Source organism: Dermacentor variabilis, unplaced genomic scaffold (genome assembly GCF_050947875.1).
Source record: "Dermacentor variabilis isolate Ectoservices unplaced genomic scaffold, ASM5094787v1 scaffold_12, whole genome shotgun sequence".
In the NCBI taxonomy this organism is placed as follows: domain Eukaryota; kingdom Metazoa; phylum Arthropoda; class Arachnida; order Ixodida; family Ixodidae; genus Dermacentor; species Dermacentor variabilis.
This window is the reverse complement of record NW_027460280.1, coordinates 48662849-48683412: the sequence shown is the minus strand read 5'-3', so window position 1 is coordinate 48683412 and position 20564 is coordinate 48662849. Positions and strand designations below refer to the sequence as shown.

Sequence of the window (20564 nt, the reverse complement as noted above, 5' to 3'; positions counted from 1 at the left end):
TTTAGTGCTTTGCATTAAGTTTGATATTTTGCGGACTTGATTTCCACTACATGGTCTGCATGCTACACTTTGTTTTCAATGGCAAAACTTTGTGCTGGGCCCTTCAGTACTTGGGGTGCAATGCTGTGGAAGCTACAGCAACTCTGTGCAGTGCTTGCATTTATAGACAAAAAAGTGTGGCAGAAACCATTTCAATGTCTGTCGACAGTAATGCACTAGCACTAATCAATATAGCGACACAATGTATTGCCACTGTCAAAACGAGGGATGTATGATGTATGTACTGCAGCAGAACTCCTCTTTCTCACTTTCCCAAGAACACTCGGGGCCACCTAGCACCACCGCTGCAATACCTGTGCGTGGCTTCCAAAATGCATGGCATGCAGATGCGTGTGAACACTGAGAATCATGTAATGTGGCAACCGGGCTCCTCTCTGGTGCTCATTTCTAGTGGCACTGCCACTTCACCTAGCGACAATCCCAAGAAGTTATCGTGTGGCCTCAGAGACAAGAAGCGCAGTACGCCAGTGCCTGTGCATGCTTAGAATTGTTACCTTGCTTACTGCACATTGAGTGGTACATACTCAGCGGCCCAAGTTGGAACGAGGTTCACTGAAGAGTGGCATACACCCAGTGCATTCGTGGTGCAGCCTACTAATATGTTGGGTTGCTGTCGAGGAACTTGTGACGTGGGTTTTATTCTGCTCAGCATAGGAGAAACTTAAGGGCCTTTTCCACCACTGTAGACAGCACATTCCAAGTAGCACATACCCAGTAACCCAAGTTGGCATCAAACTATCTGGCACACCAAATTGGGAGGGAGAGCGCGAGCGAGAGAAACGAAAAAAAAGGTGGAAAAAAAGAAGTGTAGCTGCACTGATTCTGGGTGCACGGCTTGAGACGTCTTCGGACATTATGAAAACCTTTAAAGTCACAGGCACCGGCATATTTAATGCTGTGGATGCCACACAAGAAGACTATCCAGGCGTGCGCTGCCAAACCAAGCCTGAGAAGCAGCAAGAGCAACAGTGGTGAGGGCTAGACAGGCACCAGTTGTGTGAGGTGCGTGTGAGCATCATTATCCTATTTATGTACACTGCAGGATGAAGCCCTCTCCAAGTGATCTCCAATTACCCCTGTCTTGCATCAGCTGATGCCATCTTATGACTGAATTTCCTCATTTCGTCACACCACGCAATTCTCTACCATTGACTGCGCTTCCCTTCTCTTGGCGCCCGCTCTTATAGACCACTGGTTGTACTGCCCAGCTCCCCCCCCCCTTTTTTTTCATTTTAACTACACTAGAATATTGGCCACCCTTATTTGCTTTCTAATTCATACCACTGTTTTCCTGTTTCTTAAAGGGACACTAAAGCGAAACAATAAATCAGTTTAGACTAATGAAGCATTGTTTGAGAACACCGCAGGCAGTCATTTCAAAAAAATAGTTTGATTATTAGATGAGAAAATGAAGGTCAAAATATCAGTACTTGAATTTCGCGCCGAAACCCCAGTGCCGGTACGTCAGCGTGACATCAGGGATTCCAAAGTATGTTTTCGCATTTGTGCCGCATTGGCTGAATAAAGGTTCCCAAAACTGGCCATGTTTGATATTTGGTTCCTTTATAACACAATGTAGTCAATCTGTACCACTTTATATAATAAGTAGGCCCTAGAAGATGCCATCAAAATCCAAGACGTCACAGACGCCAGGTGCGGGAACTTAAGTAGGCGTCGCCACCCATGTTTCGTTCTTGCGCTTTTTCTGGCTTACCAAACGTCTTATCGTTGCAAGACTGGTGTTTTTGGTGTAGTAGAACTGTAATTTACTGATGCAGAAGAAATCATTTATCACCTTAGTGTCCCTTTAAGGTTACAATTTCTTTGGTAACCTCCAAGTTTCTGCCAAATATGGTAGTACTGATAGAATGCAATGATTGCACACTTTTAAAGAATAGTGGTAAGATGCCAGATATGATTTGGTAATGCCAGCCATATGCACTCGAAACCATTTTTTGTCCTTTTGTAAATCTATTTACCATGGTCAGTGTCTCCTCTGGGTAATTGGCCTGATATTCATACTCTTGCACAGATTATCGAGGCTGACTACTAATCATAAATTATTTTCTTACCAGGCTATTGAACATTACCAAGTGCGTGCATGAACAAATAAATGCTTTATGAAAACAATAGCATTCACATTTTTGGTACAGAGGAATGACAACAATTACACACGCCCAAAATAATTTGACTGAAATGGTTCATTTACGAGTAAGAGCCACTGCTTGTCAAGATTGCAAAAACAAAGGAAAAAAAAGGTGGCTCTTGCACAAGTATATAGGCAGTGAAGTTTGAGATCGCCATGCCACCTGTACACAGCATGGCAAATCGTTGATGGGAGACGTTGTGGCCACTCTGTGCAGGTCGATATGGGCTGATGCCGTGTTTTCTTGCAAGTGTTTTTGTCTGTATAGTGGAGTTTACGTGTTGAATCTGCCACTTTCGGTGATGTCCTGAATGTTTTTCATGTCTCTAAGACAAGTGCGAGTGCTTCTAGCACACAGAAATATTTGCAATAAATGCAATAACTGGTGGCACATGACACCGCGCCCTTTGCTTGACACATTCAATGCTTTTCATTGTTTCTTGATTTGCATGTAGGATGCAATTTCACTGACATAATCAATTCACTTGGTTACAATCATGAAGACCATAAATTGAGAAAATAAGAGATCAGTAGTATTGTGACGTCCTTTCACGTGCATGATTGCTCACAATTTTAAACTGGCACTTTTGTTAGTACATAACATAAGCAGCATCTGTTGTTAATATCATGGGCTTTAGAAAGCACTGAATGCACGATGCAAAAATGAAAACTGTGTCCTGTAAGATATGTATTAAGAGGCAAAATCCTAGGGAGCTTGCAAGAAAAGGACTGTGCATAAAACCATGTCGTGTCTGTCTTCTGTGTGCCTTCATGCGCCCTCGTCTGCATGTGCTACAATAGTACTCCATGGTGTGCTTTCCTTAAGTGAGAGAGTGCATGCTGAATAGCTGTTTATAAGGTATATTTAATAAATTATTAAAGTGCATGGATTGTACAAAATGCATGCACTGGAGGAATAAAAGAGCTACTGCTCGACTCCTCAAGTTGTGCCAACAAAGTGTGGGACCGCGGCTTTACCGAGTGCAACAATGTGCAATTTAGCATGCATGCTAACTGTGCAAGTTACTTATATCTAGAATTATCATGAGAAGCCAACAAACACTGACACCAAGGAAAACATGGGGGAAATTACTTGTGCTTAATAGATGAAATAAAGAAACGATAAATTAATGGAAATGAAAATGGATGAAAAAACAACTTGCTGCAGGTGGGGGACGATACCACAACCTTCGCATTTCATGTGCGATGCTCTACCAATTGAGCTACCGCGGCGCCGTTTCCCCATCCACTTTCATAGGTATTTATAGCAGAACCCTGGGAGTGTTAGCCAGCACCACCACTCACAGACCTCGGCAGCGGACGTGGAACGTCCTTTCTGCCGCAGGCATCACGAGAACGTGGTCTTTTTTTGGGTGAAGGCAACTGGTCAATAAACCCACACATGCTACCTGAAGGCATCAACGTTGCCGAATTTGAGACCCTCGTTATGTAATAAACGAGAAGAAAGGGGGTTAACCGAGGGCCGCAATTCTTATTAATCATATCACGAGAAGCCAACAAACACTGACACCAAGGAAAACATAGTGGAAATTAATCGCGCTTAATAAATGAAATAAAGAAGCGATAAATTAATGGAAATGAAAGTGGATGAAAAAACAACTTGCCGCAGGTGGGGGACGATCCACAACCTTCGCATTTCGCGTGTGATGCTCTACCAATTGAGCTACTGTGGCGCCGTTTTCCCATCCACTTTCTTGGGTATTTATGTGTCCTAGCAGAACTCTGGAAGTGTTAGCCAGCACCACTCACAGACCTCGGTGGCAGACGTGGAACGTCCTTTCTGCCGCAGGCGTCACGAGAACGTGATCTTTTTTGGGTGAAGGCAACTGGTCAATAAACCCACACATGCTACCTGAAGGCATCAATGTTGCCGGATTCGAGATCCTTCTCATGATATGAATAGTAAAAATTGGGCCCCTCGGTTAACCCCCTTCTCGTTTACATCTAGAATAAATTTCAAGTTACTCTGTTTTAATTTTGTATTTATGCAGAGTAGAGTCCAAATTGTCTATCGAATGTTAACACTGTGCACTGGGGCTAAAAGGAAGAAAACACAAGCCCAACACGATAAATATGTCTGCATGAAGCATGCAAACGCTAGAATAACGTTAGAATGGTTTGTGATAAAGGAAAGTACTGTTCTGTGGAGCCGTTATCACAAATAAAAAATTCAAAGGTTCTTGTAATCCAAACAGAAATATGTGCATGGCTTTTACCACACAATACATCTCCGTCACTGCCTGCACAATCAAGGCAACAGTGCAGCAATTCTCACCTGACACACACCACAAGCAGATCTAGACATGCACAGGCAGAAAACTAACTGAAAAGCATTCTAACTAAGACGTACGAAGCCGGACGACCACACTACAAATCAATGTCCAAGAAGGCATTCGGCAGATTATTTTTTGTATATCATATTTTTCTTCACAGATATCATGGGAAATAGTAATACAGGGGCCATATTCTGAAACGATCCACTTCGCCAGTACTATCACCTTGGCCACGCCTCCGCCAACACCGCGAGCTTTTTAGCAAAACCGCAAAATAAATAGCGCCGTCTAGTAGTTCCGGCCTATGGTGTTAGTGGGTGCTCCCAATATTATGTCACAGGGAGAAAATATATGTATTTACAATATATACAGTTACAAGGGTGTAGCTCAGTGGCCAGCGTAACACCATCAACCGATCTTCGAGACACTTCAATCTCCTCTTCACCTGCCAATGTCATTTTGTCCACAGCGGCACAAACTCAAATGTGACATTAACCCCCCCGGCGGCAGAAGCATCGTCTCGATGCTTTTTAGGGCGGCGAATCAGCATGCGAGTTATAGGGCTTGAGTCGCGAAATGTGCACAATATCAGTTCTTTGTGGGGTAGAAGACATCGAAGTCACAGGTGATATCTCATATGTGAGGCTGGTGACTTGGCAAAGAACTTGGTACGGCCCAATGTGTCGCGGCAGCAGTTTTTCGCAGAGGCCGACGCGACGGGAGGGTAACCAAAGCAGGACAAGTGACCCAGGGCTGAAATGAGCATCCCTGCGACGACTGTCGTAACGATGCTTTTGGATAGTCTGAGACGCCAGAAAACAATCACGGGCAATGCGACGTGCTGTGGCCGTGCAAACAATGGCGTCGTGAGCGTAGAACGTGGTAGTGTTGGCATCAGAAGGGAGCAGCGATTCAAGAGGCAGGAGTGGGTCATGGCCATGTAGTAGATAGAATGGAGAATAACCAGTAATATTGTGACGCGACGAATTGTACGCAAACGTCGCGAAGGGTAAGAAGCAGTCCCAATCCCGGTGATCATCGGACACGTACATGGAGAGCACGTCCATGAGTGTACGGGTGAGACGCTTGGTAAGTCCGTTTGTCTGTGGGTGGTAAGCCGTCGTGAACTTGTGGGGCGTTGAGCAAGAGCTAAAAAGGTCGTCGACAACCTTAGAACGAAAACAGCCGCCTCTATCAGTCAGTAGCTGACGAGGAGCAGCATGATGTAGGATCACTTCATGGAGGAGAAAATCAGTTGCGCAGCTTGTAGGGAGGGCCCACGCTATGGCATAACGCATGGTATAGTCCATCGCAACGGCCACCTACTTGTTACCCGAGGATGAAGTTGGAAATGGGCCAAGAAGGTCCAGGCTGACGCGGAAAAATGGCTCACTGGGGATATCTATAGGCTGAACGTGCCCAACAGGAGACAATGAAGGCTTCTTGCGGCGTTGGCAAAGCTCACAGGCAACGACGTAGCTTCAAAACAGAGCGATATAGCCCAGGCCAGAAAAATCGCCTGTACACACGGTCGTACGTACAGGAGACATCCAAATGACCAGCGGTGGGCACATCGTGTAACTGCGAGAGAATTGTCGAGCGCAGGTGCTGGGGAACGACAAGAAGCAGTTCAGCACCATGTGGATGCACACTGCGTCAGTATAAAGTCCCGTCCTGGAGAACAAAAATGCGGAGGGAAATGTCCTGTTGCTCCAAGGTAAGGCGTTCGATGATGGATCGCGAATATGGATCACGACGCTGCTAGTTGGCGATGCGTGAGAAGTCGGAGATTGACAAAACGCAGGTGTCTGTATCGGTTTCGGTGCCATCGGGTGGGTCGACAGGATAACGGGAGAAGCAATTGGCGTCCTTATGCAGCCACTCAGATTTGTAGGACATGGAAAAGGTGTACTCTTGCAGGTGTAAAGCCCAGCAGCCAAGACGGCCTGTCGGGTCTCTGAGTGAGGATAGCCAACATAAGGCATGATGATCTGTCATGACGGTGAAATGCCAACAGAACAGGTAAGGGCAGAACTTAGCAATGGACTAAACAAGGGCCAAGCGTTCGCGTTCTGTTATGGAGTAGTTGCAGTCTGGTGCTGAAAGAAGATGGCTAGCATACGCGATCACGCGATTGGTGTTTCGCTGTCGTTGGGACAAGATAGCGCCAATGCCATGGCCGCTTGCATTAGTGCGAACATCAGTGTAGGCATGCAGATCAAATGACCCAACACGGGTGGATTGATAAAGCAAGTGATTAAGCGTGGAAAATGCTGCAGCCTGGTAGGGTTCCCACAGAAAAGTAGCGTCCTTTTTGAGGAGGTCTGTGAGAGGACGAGCGATTTCGACAAAGTTCTGGCTAAATCGCCGAAAATAGGAACGCAGCCCTAGGAAACATTGGACATCGGTAGAATAACATGGAAGAGGAAACTCACCAACAACATGAACTTTATCAGGATCAGGCTGGACGCCGGCAGCGTCAACCAAGTGACCAAGTACTGTACTCGCATTTGGAGGTGGCCGAAACGGCATTTTGCAGAATTGAGTTGTAGGCCAACTCATGGAAAACAGCAAGAATAGCTGAGAGTCGGTGAAGGTGGCTCTCAAACGTTGGTGAAAAAACAATGACGTCATCAAGGTAGCAGAGGCATGTGGTCCATTTGAATCCACGCAGAAAAGAGAAGCAGGGGCATTACACAGTCTGAAAGGCATCACTTCAAATTGGTAGAGACTATCTGGGGTGACAAAGGTGGTCTTTTCGCGACCTCGTTCATCCACTGCGATTTGCCAGTAGCCAGAGTGCAAATCAATCAACGAAAAATAACTGGCACAGTGTAAGCAGTCATCAATACGCAGTAGCGGATACATGCCCTTTTTGGTAACCTTATTAAGGTGACGGTAATCGATACAAAATCTCCAGGTGTTGTCCTTTTTAAGCAGAATGGCACGTGATGCCCACGGACTGCAGGATGGCTCGATAATACCTTTAGAGAGCATTTTGTTGCTTCCGTTTGGACCACCTGGTGTTCAGCCGCAGACACATGCTAGGGCCTCCAGTGTATAGGAGGAGTGTCACCAGTGTGGATTGGATGGGTGACGACATGGGTTCGACCTAGTGGGCGATTGGCAAAATCAAAGATGCCTTCATAGGACATCAGAATGCAGTGAAGGGCGTCGGCGTAAGCAGGTCATAGATCAGTAGCGATCATTGGCGGAAACTTATTGCGTGAAGTAGGAGGGGAAGAAGCTACAGCAGTGCCGAAGCGTGGTTTGAGCGTGAGAGCAGCTACTCCACAGTCTTCCAAAGGGGATAGCACAGCGAGCGATACACCCGCAGGAAGCACTTGCAGACACGAACCAAAGTTCACAAGAGGAAGTCACGCTCGATTGTTGGCAAGAGTTAAAATTGAGCTTGGTAGTGCTATTTGTTGTGCCAGGAGGACGTCGCAAAGTGGGGACACCACGTAAGGACTATCTCAAAGTGGTGGAGAAGGTGACATGAGGACGTAATTCGTAGCATCAGGTTGTAGTCGAACAAATTTAGTAGAACGAAGTCGGGACTTGTGGTCGTCAGTTGGGACGGCAAAGTAAAGGGATATTTAAGGCGAAGGGTGCCGGTCGCACAGTCAATAAGTACTGAACGGGTAGTCAAAAAGTCGATTCCAACAATCACTTCATGTGGACACTCGGTAAGTACAGTGAACAGGACTAACACTGGACGGCCGGCAATGGTAACACGGGCAGCGCACATTCCAATCATGGCTGTTGTACTGCCATTAGCTACTCGGATGGCAGGCGACTGGGCAGGTGTCAGGACTTTATGGAGACAGCTACAAAGATCTGATCGTATAACTGACACCTGAGCACCAGTATCTATGAGGGCTTGAACGGGTACATCATCAACAAAAATTTCAACAAGGTTCGGTCAAGCAGCAGGGCTCAGCAGAGGTTTTGCAGCTCGAGTCATCAATCACTGGCCTCACCTCCAGAGGCTGCATTGTTTAGTTTCCCGAGAAGCGGGCCGCGTAGGACGGGGACGAGGGACGTAGAGGTGTAGATGAGCGGAATTGACGGCGTTGCGGCCAGGGTGAGCAGCTTGTGGTGTTTCCCTGAGAGAGAAGGCCGGCATGGTATGGTTGAGAGAGGCGCAACAGAGGCCGAGGGTCTCGGTCGAAGCAGCAATCAGCATATGGTCAAGGCGAGGAGTACCAGCGGCTACTACGGCAATGGCGGGAGATCTCATCGACCCGGGAGCCTGCAAAGCCAATTGGCCTGTCATCCAGTGTTCGCCACTCAGAGGGATTCTGATATGAACAACTGTCGAGGGGCAGCAGAGGCAATGACAGGAGTGGTAGGGGTGGGACGTGGGCGGACAGCAGACTGGATGTCCATGTTCACAATTTCTTGGCGGACAACAGCTTGAATGAGCAATGGTCATGTGGTCATGCGTATGGGGACAGTGAGAACATGGAGCCATAGTCTCAAGTTCGCGATGGATGACCTGTGTCAAGCTTGGCGTTGTAGGCGGATGTGACGCCGGAGGTTCGTTGCAGAAGAAAGTGGCAGCCGTATTTGGAAGTCGGTCGAAGCATTGTATGATGCGTTTGCTCTCTGCTTGCTCAAAATTCCGGCATTCCTTAAATGTGGACTCGACGGTTGAGCAGTTCCTGCAAAGCTGGAGGTTGAACACTTCGTCCATGATGCCCTTCAAGATGTGTCCGACCTTATCAGCCTCCAGCATGTCCGCGTCCGCTTTACGGCAGAGCACCAGAACGTCTTGAATATACGCGACATACGATTTGGTTGATGTCTGGGCATGAGATGCTAGCTCTTGCTTGGCCTCCAGTTGACGTCCCACAGGTCTTCCAAAAAGATCGCATAGCTTTTCCTTGCAGGAGTCCCAGCTTCTAATGTTGGCTTCATGAGTCTCGAACTATACCTTCGTGGTTCCTTCCAAGTAAAATATCACGTTGGCCAGCAAAAGTGTGGCATCCCACTTGTTGTGCTTACCGAAGCGCTCATACAACGTCAGCCAGTCTTCGACGTCGGCCTTGCCAGTGCCGATGAAGATTCCCAGGTGACGTAGCTTGGTTAGCACTACTTCCGCTGGTGTCTGAGCGGTGGAGGCAGCGTCAGTAGCCATAACAGCGGAATCGATGTGACGCCCATTGCGAAGATCCAGGGCCGGCTTGTGGCGAGATTAGCCAGCACGTCCGCCAAAATTTTACGGGGAGAAAATATATGTATTTACATTATATACAGTTACAAGGGTGTAGCTCAGTGACCAGGGTAACACCATCAACCGATCTTCGAGACACTTCAATCTCCTCTTCACCTGCCGACGTCATTTTGTCCACAGCGGCACAAACTCGTACGTGACAATATATTGAGTAAACGACTGCATCTTCTGGTGGTCGGTTGCTGCCGTAGTGTAGTAGAGACAAGAGTGTTGGTAGTTTATAGTATCTTTTGATGGCAGTTTGCACGTAGTTTTGTGCAGCGATATTTGTTGACTATTCATCGGCTATGGCGTTGTGTTGCTTTGCGTAAATGACAATTTTCGGTGACAGTGTCTTGGAACAGCTGGCAGCGGCACCATAAACAAGGCGTTGCTCGCGTGGTTGGTGGTAACCAGTTGGTGGTGAACTGTAGCAGAGACAAGTCAGACGATGCCACTCTGGTGGTGCACTATGGTTGTGTTGCGTTTCGCCTGCGACACGCGGTTTTGCCGGCGCGACTGCGGCGGGGCGGCAGACATTTTGGCCCGTTCGTCGTCGCCGCAACGCTCCCCGCCAGGTGTTTCCAGGCGTTTCCAGGCATGTTCCGATGCCACGTGTCTTCATGTGCGTGTGTGAGTGTATGTGCCATTGTGCCCAAACCGGGCGATGCGAAAGCAGGGATCACCCTCTCATTCCAGTCATTGTGCCCGAACCAGGCGGTGCGACAGCAGGGATCACCCTCTCATTCCAGTCATTGTGCCCGACCGGCAGCGCTACGACAGTGTGCGTCACCATTAGCCCATTGTACATTCACGTGCTCGTCTATTGAGGGGTTCCTTCTTGCCCTCAACTGCGAGAGTATAAAAACAGCTGCCCCCGGACGCCAAAGGGAGGGCTCCGATTTCTTCTGTTGAGTGAAGTGCTCTCCCGTCTCTCTACTTCGGTCAACCTGACCGCCAACTCTTTGCGATGTTAAAATAAACAAGTTGTTTTGTTGTTACCAGTCGACTCATGCTTTGCCGGGACCTTCGGATGCTTCCAGTTGTACCCCAGGCCGCCAGGCCAACGCTACCCTTGGGGCTTGCGACCCAGGTACAACCACGGGCGTCAGCGCCGAGTTCCCAACAACCGATCGTACCAGCGGTGCGATCCAAACAGTTGACACACAGATGGAGAAACAGTGTGTCGCTTTATAATATCACTGCCTGCATAGAAGGTCCTGTGGCATTTGAAGGTGCGATGAAAAATTTACTGCATTTGCAGCTTAAACACGTCAGCTTATCTTTGTACATATAAATTTTTTTTAAAGCCCTGCACTACGTGCTTTCTGTATGTGTGTGCTTTATTTTTTCTTGATTTCATCCGCAACTTTAGGTTCTGTTCTTGTTCAACCATGTACCCACTTTCTCTGTAACACCCCAAAGGCCCTGAGGGTAAATAAATAAATAAAAATGTGTTTCGCAACTGCGTGAGTTATAGCACAATTTATTCATTAAAATAAAGCATTTCACACTTCCATTTTCAATTTATTTTACCCAAAGCGGCCATGGCCAACCACACTCGATGCGCAGAACCTGTACTGAGGCCATTACATTCTAAAACAACATACCCGAGCCGCTCTGCACTCACACGGTGCACTCTCGTGCATTGTGAAGCATTGAAGAGCACCTGTTGGTAGTGCATGCTGTTGTCACGGGTAAGCAGCCGGTTGATTTATTGAACGTGACTATCGCCAAAGTGGATTGTTTCAGAATACGGCCACAGAATTGGCAAGAGCTAGTAGTACCACAGAAGAAGTAACATTGTGCATTATAAGGGCATTTGCAGTGAAATATGTAAGCCTCGCACCAGTACCAGAGGACAGAAAATGGTAAAATGATAACCCTAACACCGTAGTGCTCCTGCCGGCCAAGGAAAGAAGCGCAAACAGTCATAGTCAGCTAGCTCTGACAGATGGTGCCCTTAAGACACCTGTCTATTCTTGCACTGTGATCGGAGGCAACATACGATTGATTCTGTGCACATGCAGCAAAGGTATGGTGTGTAATCTCACAAATCTCAATTGTTATGCCCGAAAGGTGCCATAAAAAGTTCACTGGCGGAAAAAAAGAATCCAAGTTCCATTAAAATCCATTAAAGATAATAGAGAGAAAAGCTATCTATGCAAGCTGTCCAACCCATGCCTTTTCAATTCAGAGCTGGTTGTCTAAAACACCTGACCACAAAAGCACGTAGAGTGACATATTTTTATGACCAAACTCCTTGTGTAGATTCATCAGCATTACAGTTTTAGTATGAAAAGGAGTATAGTGTTGCTGGTGCACAGCATGACCAGTGAGGCTTTACTTGAATAAAACATTTCATAGATATCTGATGTCAAGTGTGGCTACATGCAAGGGGGCTTTGAAATTTCTGCACAATGTGTGTTTGTGAAGCAAGCTTTACTCACAAGGCCTGAGGGTAGAAGAACAGCAACAGGAATTTTCCTTCATAGTCACTCAGTTGAATTTCCCGGATCTGGCTGTCCACCACAGCTATCCCTTTGAAATCAGGTGCGCGACACTGAACTTGGGGCAAGATGCCCAAAGGCGGCAGGTGACACCGGACAGCTGGTGCTGGAGCCTCTGCTAAAAAAAAAAAAAATACAAGAGCAAGAATGATTAGTGTCATGGTCAACATGACTGAATTTAAAAAGTGTAAGTGAGCGCTTACTTTCAGCTACCTTATTTATAGTTAGCAAGAAAAAAGCCTCAGTAATGCGTCGGTGTCGGCGGAAGGATGAGCTGGCATGACAGATACAAGCGCGACACTCGTGGTGAAGCCCAGTAGAAATTAGAAACTCACTAGGTGGTGGGGTTGACATTCTCCTCCTCCGTGGCACAAGCGCGGTCACGGGCCGCGACAGTTCTTCCTCCTGCACCTGGAACGAATTGTTAGACTGCACTAGCGCGTTAGCCTGCCTACACCACGGGAAGCTCTGCGAGTAGTAAGAGCCAGGCAGTAGATTGAAGACTCACCTGATCAGCTGACTGCATGTCGTTCACTATCTCCGGCAGCGTCTGCGCTTCGGCTTGGTTGGCGAAGCCCAGCAAGGCCTTCACGTCCTCAACCGCCTTGACAGTATCACGGTGGTGCTTGGTGCGCGCGTGCTTCTCCAGTTCGCTCTTGCCCGCTCTAAGATCGGCGTTGCACAATTTGCACCTGGCACGGTACGGATCGTGCGGCACGCTAACCAGCCAGTTTTTGAAGCGCTCGTCCTGCAGCCAGGAGTCTCTAAACTTCTGCTTGTACCACTTGATGCCCGGGGATGCGTTAGAGGCTTCACCTGACTTGCGCTTGGCGGTCCTTGTCTCGGCCGTGACTTCAGCAACTTGGTTGCTGTGCAGCGGCGAGAGTGCAGTCACTTGTTCCTCCATTGGCTCTGCAAAGAAGTGGCCGCGACCCATCAGCTTAGTCGAAAGAACATAAATCTGAACGCAAAGGAGATTGAAAACGAATTCATCCGGCGCAGTAGCCAAGTGTGCTGAACATGCGTCCGATGCGTGGGCTCGAAGGCTGCCGACGCTTGGAGCGGAGAACAAACGGTGCACCGCCCCAGCGACGCCATATTTAGTGCAACACTACTAACAGTTTCCCAGCTGATGACCGACGTTTGAAGAAGGAAAACGTGCAGCTATAACACGATGAGCACAGCACATGTACTGGCACACGTTCTGTGACAACATACAACATGCGCGCAGCTAAAATCGCCAGCAATTCCCTACAAAGCTCCCGTAAAGCGACTTTTTCCCTAGCTCCTCGCAGTCTGGATCAATCCGTCCAGTAGCAACATAGTAAACGGAAGGACAGAAAACGTTTGACTTACACGACTAGTGGCAGTTTTCGCGGCTCTCCGTGTCATCACAAGGCATACCTGACACGCCCGTCCACACGCAAAAAATTATAATATACGATTATAATGAGCTAGCGATTTCATAACTCCCTAGGGCACACAACGCCCGGAAAGACGGTAACAAGTAAAACAAAATGGCGCCTACACACGGCCCAATTTCACGGCCCAACGTGGCTAGACCAGGCTAGACCGAGTCGCAAATCCGCAAAACGTAATCACTGCAGCGCCACCGTTCAACGACAGTTTCGCAGCAAAGACAACCGTCGTCTGCTATGAATGCAACCGCGCTTCCTCCGCAGCGTGCTCGATCTGGTATAAAAAAAAATTATGAATACTGACACAGATAGAAATACCACAGCGGGTATATGAAAGTTTAAGAGCTACTGAAAGTGCTCTCCAATAACGCAAATACCCAGGGGCGATCACTGGTGTTCCATACGCTCTGCAGCAGCCGGTCAGCCTAACTACTATCCACTACTAACTGCAAAATAGGGACATGAACGTCTTTAGATAGAAATTTGATTAACACAAGTAACTCGTCACAGAAAAACGCTTATCATGAATTACTTTAGAGGCACTTTTATACAATTGGCTTTTCGTGACACGCCGGTATTTGTTAACGGACCGCCTGGCTGTACGTGAATATCCACCGCTAGCTTGTAAAATGACGAGAATCTCTAGAACGGCGATAGTGCGTTACGATTATCTCGACAACGATCGTAAAAGGCGGTAAACATCATACACAAACAATAAGCATGAACAGCTTTAAAGGTGCTTGGGCAACAAGAATACTTCTTCATGCACCGCCACAACTGTTAGTAGCATGACCAGAACAAATTCGCAACCAAGAGCCTAACTACAACGATTCTCTGACTCACACGTCGCAACAGTTTGAAATTGAACTTTGTCACGAACATACGACCGAAACTTGTAGACATAACCTAAAACACTACACAAAAGCGCGATTAGAAGCCCCTCAACATCACTACACACAAATCGTCAAGCCGTTAGATAAACGATTGCTCAAAGTGTGCTCAATAGCTGCGTGGGTATAACTGCTGTTGAATAGTGCAGAGACAAGCACTCCAACGCACGAAAAATAAGTGGCACGAGAAGGCCGTATTTCGTAACGATCTATTTAATTTCACCAATTCCTATCGAATGGATCTCGGCCATAACGGCGGCGCGGTAGCACCCTAGCCAACGACGAGGGGCGAGAATAGAAAATGTAGCAAACCATTAAAAATAACGGCCTCAGCTTACTTAACCAAACCAGTTATATGTGCGTGCTTCTGTAGATTTACAATAAAAAATCTGCACATATCAAGCATATCCAGCGCGTTTTGTTGACAAATGAGCGTTCACCATGTGCAACACCTTGGAGCTGCGAGCGTATGGCACGAGCGGTCACAGCAGTAGTGCTTATGCATATATAGATCTCGCACAACCACCATGTCCATGTCTTTCTAGCATTAAATACTGTTTCCTAGCCAAAATGTGACACGCCGAATGGCAATACAACACGTACATTACTCCAGGAAGCAAGTTAATTCTGCATCACCGTATCACCAACCTTACCTCACATTAGAAAGGGAAAATGTTTTGCAAGTGTAACAGGTGAAATTTATCGTTCGCTAATCGCAGCTAGTCCATATGACGGCGCCGAATTTTTCTATGTTTCGGCTGAGCGGGTGAGCCTGTACAAAGGCAAACTTTCAAGCAGCTGACCACAACTTTCTCGCACAATGATGGAAGTATAAAGGAACACCGGTAACGGAAGGCAACCTTACTACACTACATAGGCGCCTAGCCATCGTTATCGGGTATGTCAACTTCTCTAAATTTTTAATTGCCGCAGAGCAACACCGCGTAAATAAAAGACAGTTCTGTCTTTATAAAACAAGGTATAAGAGGGCAGCAAAAGTGAATAAAACAGGAGCAAGCAAAAAAGAAAGAAATGCACGCAAAAAATAAACTCTCTCACCCACCATATAACTATTCAAATCGAATATTGAGACGTAAATCAGGCTAACTCAAACAAACAAAGAGGGCTTTTCGATACAAACTAAAAATAAGAGAAAAAATGAGAATATATAAAGTATTTAAGACGTTGTAAGGGTGACATACGTTACGAGTGGCGCTGAAAACTACATGAAAGAAGTTTAAGAAAGCTGCATTACGCAGTTGAACATAACAATGAAGTCAATGATAACAGTGGTTTTACCACGAGCTCACGAATGTTCAACCACCGCCAACGTTCACTCTGAACTGTATTTCGTTTAGAGTGGACGCTTAAAACGATGTAGGACCATCAAAACATCATTAAAGAACACTATCAATGCACAAGAAAAGCAACATGAACACAGGCACACCATGAGCCCTAACGCGCGAGCACGTTGTAGCCGCCTCGAAACATTTCACATGAAGCAACAAAACTCCGAGCTCGGCAAGACACACCCGATCCCGCTCCCACCTAACAAGTTACACTGATAAGTGGTGCTGGATTATTGTCAACAAATGTTTAAACATACCGCGTCGTAAACTAAAAATGTGATTATATTGATTCAACGACAGAATTCACCGATTTTGACCTAGCACTAGCTCTACGACGCGGACAAAGCGACGGACGAAGAAAGTTAGGGAAACGGATGTTCCCCAGACGGCTATTCAATATGGCGCTATGGGGGACATTGCGCAGTACAACTTTACCAGTACACCATGCAACTCGTTGCTGGCAAATAAACACTGTAGTGATTCGAAAAATAAAGGGATCAGCTTTATCGGTTAATTTTTCAGCTAAAAAATCGCTCCCTCGATCAAGCAAAAGCCGATTTCACCGGCGAGGAACCAAGCACGAAAATCCCTATTGCTGATCGGTACATTCGAGCCTTGTATTCTCAGCTACTCGTTGTAGGGAAATCTAAGAATAAGACAAATATTCCGTGTTTATCATTTGCAAGCTAGGCCGTGTGTTCAGATATGGGTGTTCGCAGCTCTTTAAAACGGGCTTTCTTTCTTTTTGATTGCTCCACGCTTGACGCCTGGTTCGCCACTGGAGGCCCGCACCACTGAGGAAACCGCCATTTCTGTGAAGAGCGCTTCAGGGCGAGCAGAGAGCGCTAGGGCTACGAGGGCAACATAGCTTTGTTTACGCGCAGTCAGTGGTGTTTATTTCACTGTACCAGGTCGCATTTGATGCTACCATTCAAAACTACTTCAATCGATGTAACTGTGGTATATTTCAAGTGCGACCTCGTATATGATGGAAAGCGCATACTTCTCCTGTCATTTTTAAATGTGAATACAGATATCAAAAGTCACGTCTAGGCCTCCCCGTGGGCGTGTTATGCTCAAGAGCTGTTTTTACTTCACTGCCGTCGTTTTTTGTTTGTCGCTTGATTGTAGTATACGCCTCGTTCGACCTGACACTGCATGAACTGTCATTTTGCACTTCAGGATTAACTGAAGTGTACGAATGACCTTGCAAAATATGTCAAGCGTTGTACTGCTTCCCGCCACATTGTGATGTATAACGGGAAAAAAATCGGCAAGCTTGTTTTAAACACGTTTCATGTATTTGTGAATGTGCTGCGTTCATGAAGCAGAAAAGCGAAAATTATTTGCCGCCTTGACTGGTTCGTGAGTATTATTTAAGCCTACATGTTCAGTGAGAAAGGAGGTCAAAGTATGATCTGTAATTCCAAACTGTTTAATTCAGCTGCTGAAGAAAGGTAAGACGCCTTCATTTTCCTTGCTTTCGGGAACACCAATGATTGGTTTTGTTGCTTCATATACAACACAAAAGATAGAAGCACGTATGAAGCCAGTGGCATATGTTTTGTATGTATGCGTGTATGTAAACTTGCTTTTTTTTCGGGTTGCCACTTGCTGTGGTTCAAATAGTGGTGGTGTGCATAGGTGTTCCTTCGTCTGTTGACACTTAAAATAAAAATTATATTGTACTCCTCGAACTACAAATATAATATACCCCCAAAAAAGTGAACTTAGAGAGGGTCTACGGAAAATGCCTTCCACTGGCCTACCTTACGTCCGGTCGCACCTGCGATGCACCACCCACACAACGAAACGTTTTTCAGATGATTTTGTGCAGTTGCAACGACAGTGCGAAAAAAAAAAACGAGAGAAAAACTTGTAGAAGGTGGTTCGAGTGCAAGATGCTCAAGCAAAGGCAGCTACAGGGGTTTCAAGCGAGTTGCAACCATTGCAGCTAGTTTCGATAACGAAACATACAGAGAGATTCTCGAAGCCGTTTCAAAAACTCGTCGATTAAAAACGATCGGATGTACGACACGGATGTTCTACTAAGTGTCTCGTTTCATAGTGCCGCGGAGACCTTGCAAATCCGCGTTAGTGGTGAAATCACACGGTTCTAATTAGAACGTACGAAACCAGATATAAGAAATTTATATTCCAAAGTAATTGGGGAACTTATCAAGAAAAATTGTGCACCTGTACATTTGCAATAAATGCAAGGACGCACGTGAGACAACTTTGGTAAACCTTTGATCGTATATTGAACACCAGAGTCTGTAAACCTGCCACAGCTTGTCGTCAAGGGTAAACTTTTATGTGCCCGAAAATTAACGGCATCGACTCGCATGAGACGCGAAAAAAAGAGAAATGTCGATGCTTTCAACTCAAGTTTTGGCTTCCGTGGTCATGTCTGCGGGGAATCTAGGTACCGCGTAGGAAGGTTGGGGCTCGCCGGGCCCCGGCACTGCGGTTCGATCTAAAGTCTAAAAGGAGCAGCAATGAAGCCCGGCATTTCGCCTCAAGGGAGAAACCTTTCGCAGCCATAGGTTGGGGACATTTTGGCGTGGCTACAGCCGAGTCTCGGAACTCACCTCTTTCCAGGAGACAAGAAACGTAACAGCTCTTAAGGTCAGTCTGGCCTGTAGCGGTGTGTACCGCACGTGCTGGACTTTTGCAACCCAGGCACCAAAGCGACACCTTGGGCCGAGGTGGGTCTAGCATTGAGGGAAAGGGCACACTAGGAGAAGAGGGCGTTAGGTTTTTAGACACGTCACTGGTTCGGGAGCGCCTGCACACAGCTTGTCGTGGAAGCACGTATGCTAGGTGACTATACAAATAAATTAGCACGAAATGGTGATCTGCTTTGGTATAGAACAGGTATAGTTATAGAATTTGGCGGGAGTGTGGCAGATATTGAACGATAATGAATATAAAGAATGGTACATGGTCTAAGATACAAGATCTAAACTTTCTGGCGGCGTTCGGTGAGATGAATGCGCGAGTTGAGCTTGTATTCAAATGCACAATGCAGCAGTCGTGCTGTTTAGGAATGTCGTCGCGGTTGTCACCGTCATTAAAAGAATAGCTCACTGAACAATGTCAAGAAACGAAACCTGGCGTTTCGCAATGCTTTAGTGACGACCACGCCATTAGTGACAAATTCTGGTCGTTCAACTTCGTAGCTGAAATGGAAGTATGGTTTCAAAAGTGCTATTTGATTTCCTTGGGCTAGTTTAAGTGCCTGCCGCTCCATTTGTGATTGTAAACGAGCGGCACAATTGTTAACAAGAAATAAATATTCTAATCTGATGTCCTCTCTTTAACATGTACTCGCGTACCCATAGCAACAGCCCACGTTTTCGTTTTAGCGAATCTGCGATACATCCGCTCTATTTTTGTGAATGTTTCTTCCACGCTGTGCATATTACTATATCTGTGTCGATTACGCAGGCTAAGACAGTGCGGGACAAAGGTATGCAGGCCTTGTTTCCAGGTGCGAAGTCTATGCCGCATACACCGTAAACATTTTCGTAATCTGCTTCGCAGGATGCTTATCAGAGGCGTACTTTCTGATCGTGTTAATCAGGACTGTTAGGGTGAGTCCGTCAGCAAAGCACTGCAATATGTGGCAATCTCTTCCCAGGATAGTGACAATGTGGACTGCTGAATACGTGCGTATCATTCAGTAGTACAAATGCACTCGGCCTGAACAGGGAATTTGCCAATTTCTCGGTACTGAATATATATGTAACGTTTGGAGCATCTAAATAGCTCGAGGGGTGGTCTATACTGTTTGACAGGAAGTGCTGTAGCTGCAGTGACTATGACGTTAAAAAAGTCTGGGGTTTTACGTTTGAAAACGACATGACTATGAGGCACGCCTTAGTGGGGGACTCCTGGATTAGGTTTGATCACCTGGGGTCCTTTAAATGCACCTAAATCTAAGTGCATGAGCGTTTTAGCATTTTGCCCCCATCCAAATGTGGCTGCTATGGCCGGGATCGAACCCGCAACCTCTAGCTATGGGGTTGGCCATGTACGCCGACTAGTAAGGTACTGAAAGTCCCGGACAGCGCTGAAGGGAACACGTTTCGTGTAATTATGCGAGGTGATATATCAACAAACACACCGCCACAACTAAATAACGGTTAGAGATGGTAACGTACATGTGTGAGGGGAAGAAAATGAACGGTAGGTATGCGTCTAAACGTTGTACCATGCATCAGGCAAAGAGACGGACGAGCGAAGAACGTGACCGTGTGGTCATCTGTGCCAAAGATGTTGCCATGGTAACTGCCACTACACTGCAACTATAAGTACCCTCACCAGGTAGGCATGTCCATTCACAGTAAGGCGAACCGCTGTTTTAATCCTATAGCGTATATATACGCACATAAATGTAAATGTACCAGCAGACATATATTTGCTATATTCATCATAGAACTTCGCGCACTTATCAGTACTGTTTTCAGGTTCCCTCTTGTTCTATTGTGGGCAGATGTCATTAATGTTACTTCCCTCAATGTAGGATTGGTCAAGAAGCAGGCAGTAAGAAAAAAAATTAAGTATAAATGTTGAGGTGACTAAAATTAAAATAATGAAATTATCAATCGCTAACTGGCACTTATTACTTTAACAGAAGAAATCAAGCAAGCTATAGACAGAGGTTTAATTGTGGG

At 46.4% G+C, this 20564-nt stretch overlaps 1 protein-coding gene across 10 annotated transcripts in view; it reads right to left on the bottom strand.

Annotated features, from left to right (window-relative positions):
* The window catches only part of LOC142566078 (uncharacterized), a 47055-nt gene extending 28419 nt beyond the window's left edge, over window positions 1–18636 (bottom strand). Inside the window, exons 1-4 of one of the 10 annotated variants that reach the window (XM_075676829.1) lie at window positions 18477–18636; window positions 12737–13140; window positions 12564–12657; window positions 12169–12346 (exon numbers count right to left, since the gene is read on the bottom strand). In XM_075676829.1, the coding sequence (XP_075532944.1) occupies window positions 12169–12346; window positions 12564–12657; window positions 12737–13140; window positions 18477–18606 (806 nt within the window). In that variant the 5' untranslated portion in view covers window positions 18607–18636. Of the gene's footprint in view, window positions 1–12168; window positions 12347–12563; window positions 12658–12736; window positions 13141–13347; window positions 13461–13584; window positions 13766–16142; window positions 16236–18476 lie in introns of those variants that run through there. The other 9 variants (XM_075676825.1, XM_075676823.1, XM_075676821.1 and 6 more) reach the window with 9 other exon arrangements.
* Window positions 18637–20564: the final 1928 nt, after the last annotated feature.